Source organism: Trichechus manatus, unplaced genomic scaffold (genome assembly GCF_000243295.1).
Source record: "Trichechus manatus latirostris isolate Lorelei unplaced genomic scaffold, TriManLat1.0 scaffold00187, whole genome shotgun sequence".
NCBI lineage: Eukaryota > Metazoa > Chordata > Mammalia > Sirenia > Trichechidae > Trichechus > Trichechus manatus.
In genome coordinates this window covers 128,342-130,726 of record NW_004444123.1, presented here as the reverse complement: position 1 = coordinate 130,726, position 2,385 = coordinate 128,342, and the positions used below count along the sequence as shown (strand labels likewise).

The window sequence follows — 2,385 nt, the reverse complement described above, 5'->3', positions numbered from 1 at the left end:
GTGCTTCTGGGTGGACTGGAACATCCAACCCTTTGATTAGTAGCTGAGTGTGTTAATCCTTTGCACCACCCATGTACTCCATGTTGGATCTAATGGGTGTGACTTCCCATCATGCACTATGATATGTTTTGGTTCTTCAGAACTCCTTCATGTATTAAGTATCAGTACAAGTAAATTGTGTAAAGTTCATACCATGGAGTATTTTCATTTTTTATGATATAATACTTCTGTGGTCTAGAAAAGTTTTAGATAAAATGGCTTCAGATTATTGTTAGGGAGAGATTAATATCCCTTTCAGCTTATCACATGAGTTCTGTATTCTACAGGATACAATAATTAGAGACTCTGTCTACTAAGTGCTAATAACGGGCTGGTTGTTTCATATATGGCTCTAATTCTCTCTAAAATTCTGAAAATCATAGTTATTCCTGTTTTATAAATGTAGAAACCAAGTCTCAGAGAAGTTAAGTAACTCGTTTGAAGCCATGCTGTCTTCAACGTAGCTGGAATGCTTGGGTTGGTATCAAAGCCTACTCCTCACAGGTCCTGTGACCCTGAGGAAGTTATTTAACGTTCTATGCCTCCATTTCCTCATTTGTAAAATAGGGGTAACAATAATATCTATTTCACAGGGCATGTACTACAGAATTCTTTCCAACCATGATGAATAAACTATAAAAGTAATAGTTCTTATCCTTTTAAGTTTCTCAGACTAGAACCAAAAAAAGCAAACCAGTTGCTGTTGAGTCAATTCCGACTCTCACACTAGAGATGAGATGAAAACATAGAAGCCCTGAAAATGCAGTTGGGTGAATGCCTTGAAACTGTCCTCAAATAGCTCAGAATCTGTATGTGCCCCCATGAACTGTGAGCACCAAGAGAGGAGGGACGGTGTCTGACTGGCTCCCTGTCATAACCTTATACCTGGCATTAATGTGAATGAGTGAATGCATAAATAATTAATCCTGTCTCTGACTCTAGCTTGTTGCGATTTTTCATAAGGAAGTTACTATCTCTATGCTTCCATTTTTTTATCGATCAGTTTTTGATTCATAATGCCTAACCTGATAGTCAAATATAGTATACGAACGTAATGTAAAATACATGAATGCTCCAGGTGTTTTACAAATCTAAACACTGCACAGACACCAGACAACATACATAATGTAAGCCTCTGTGTTTAAAAAGTTTTTTTTCAACAATTTACTTGATTTTATTTTAGTGCCTTATGAAATGATCTGGATACGTATCATATGTTTCATCTCAAAGGATCTAAAAGTCAGACTACAAGGAGTCACACATCTGAGTCTTAAGATTAGTCCACACTGGTGAGGTTTTGAAAGCAAGTAGCCCCATGCATGGGACAGTGGGATTTATCTGAAGTGACATCACTGAGTCAGTCAGGAACTGGGAGAATGACTGGGTCTCAGTTTTAATCCTGTGGTCATTTGGAGGCAGAGTTATATATTGAGCTCTGTCTGCTTCAAATATTTTCAAGGTCAACTCTGGACTTGGGTAACAGTATTTATTAGTGGAAGGATCTGGGTGAGAAGTGGTGGGATCTATAGTAGAGAAATACAGTAAGACAGCCTGGGTGGAGGAGCTGAGAGGCAAGATGATCCTTGGGTTACTTTTTAAGCTTTGGGCTGGATCATAAATCTAATGTGACCATAAAGATCATGGAACTGAACTGAAGTCATTTAACAGGAGAGGAAAATAAGTAACCCAATTTCAGAAATCCAGTTTTCAGATATTCTAATAAGTGTAGAAGTCTTACCTGTGACTGTGTAGTTCTCCCCATTGCCTGAATAGATTAGCATCCCATCCATGTATAACGAGTACTGAGTTATAATGCCATTTGCTTGTTTGGGTGGTTTCCAGGAGACTAACAAAGAATTGGGAAGAGATTTGGCTACTGGTGGCTGAACCTCTTGTGGGGCTGTAGAAAAAAAGATTTATGGAGTCTAATTTTAGTTTACTTTTCTCATTCAAACTTTTTAGACCCAAACCAATAAATCATGGAATAAGCCTGAAATCCCATGCATGCACATGTTCCTGATTCGTGGGCAGCTTGTCAGTAATTGCTTTAGGAACAGTGCTAAATAACTGTCCTGAATTTATGAGAATTTGCGTCAGTGATGGATGGTGAGTACTTATAACAGTTCAGTTGATTGATGTTTGTGTTACTTCGTCAAAAGTATTATTAACCCATAATGTCTACGTGGAGCTGTGTCTATTAAAGCGAATAGAACAGATAGAGACCCTGCCCTCGAAAAGCTTTTGATCTAAGATGGGAAACATTGGTGAGTTCTGTTCATAAAACCCGCTGCTGTCAAGTCGATTCCAACTCATAATGATCCAACAGGTCAGGGTAGAACTGCCCCA

The 2,385-nt window shown here is 38.4% G+C and overlaps 1 protein-coding gene across 1 annotated transcript in view; it reads right to left on the bottom strand.

The window, feature by feature from the left end:
• Positions 1–2,385, bottom strand: part of USH2A (usherin) — a 551,884-nt gene that overhangs the window by 484,716 nt on the left and 64,783 nt on the right. Inside the window, exon 13 of the mRNA XM_012558807.1 lies at positions 1,778–1,939. Within this exon, the coding sequence (XP_012414261.1) occupies positions 1,778–1,939 (162 nt within the window). The remainder of the gene's footprint in view (positions 1–1,777; positions 1,940–2,385) is intronic.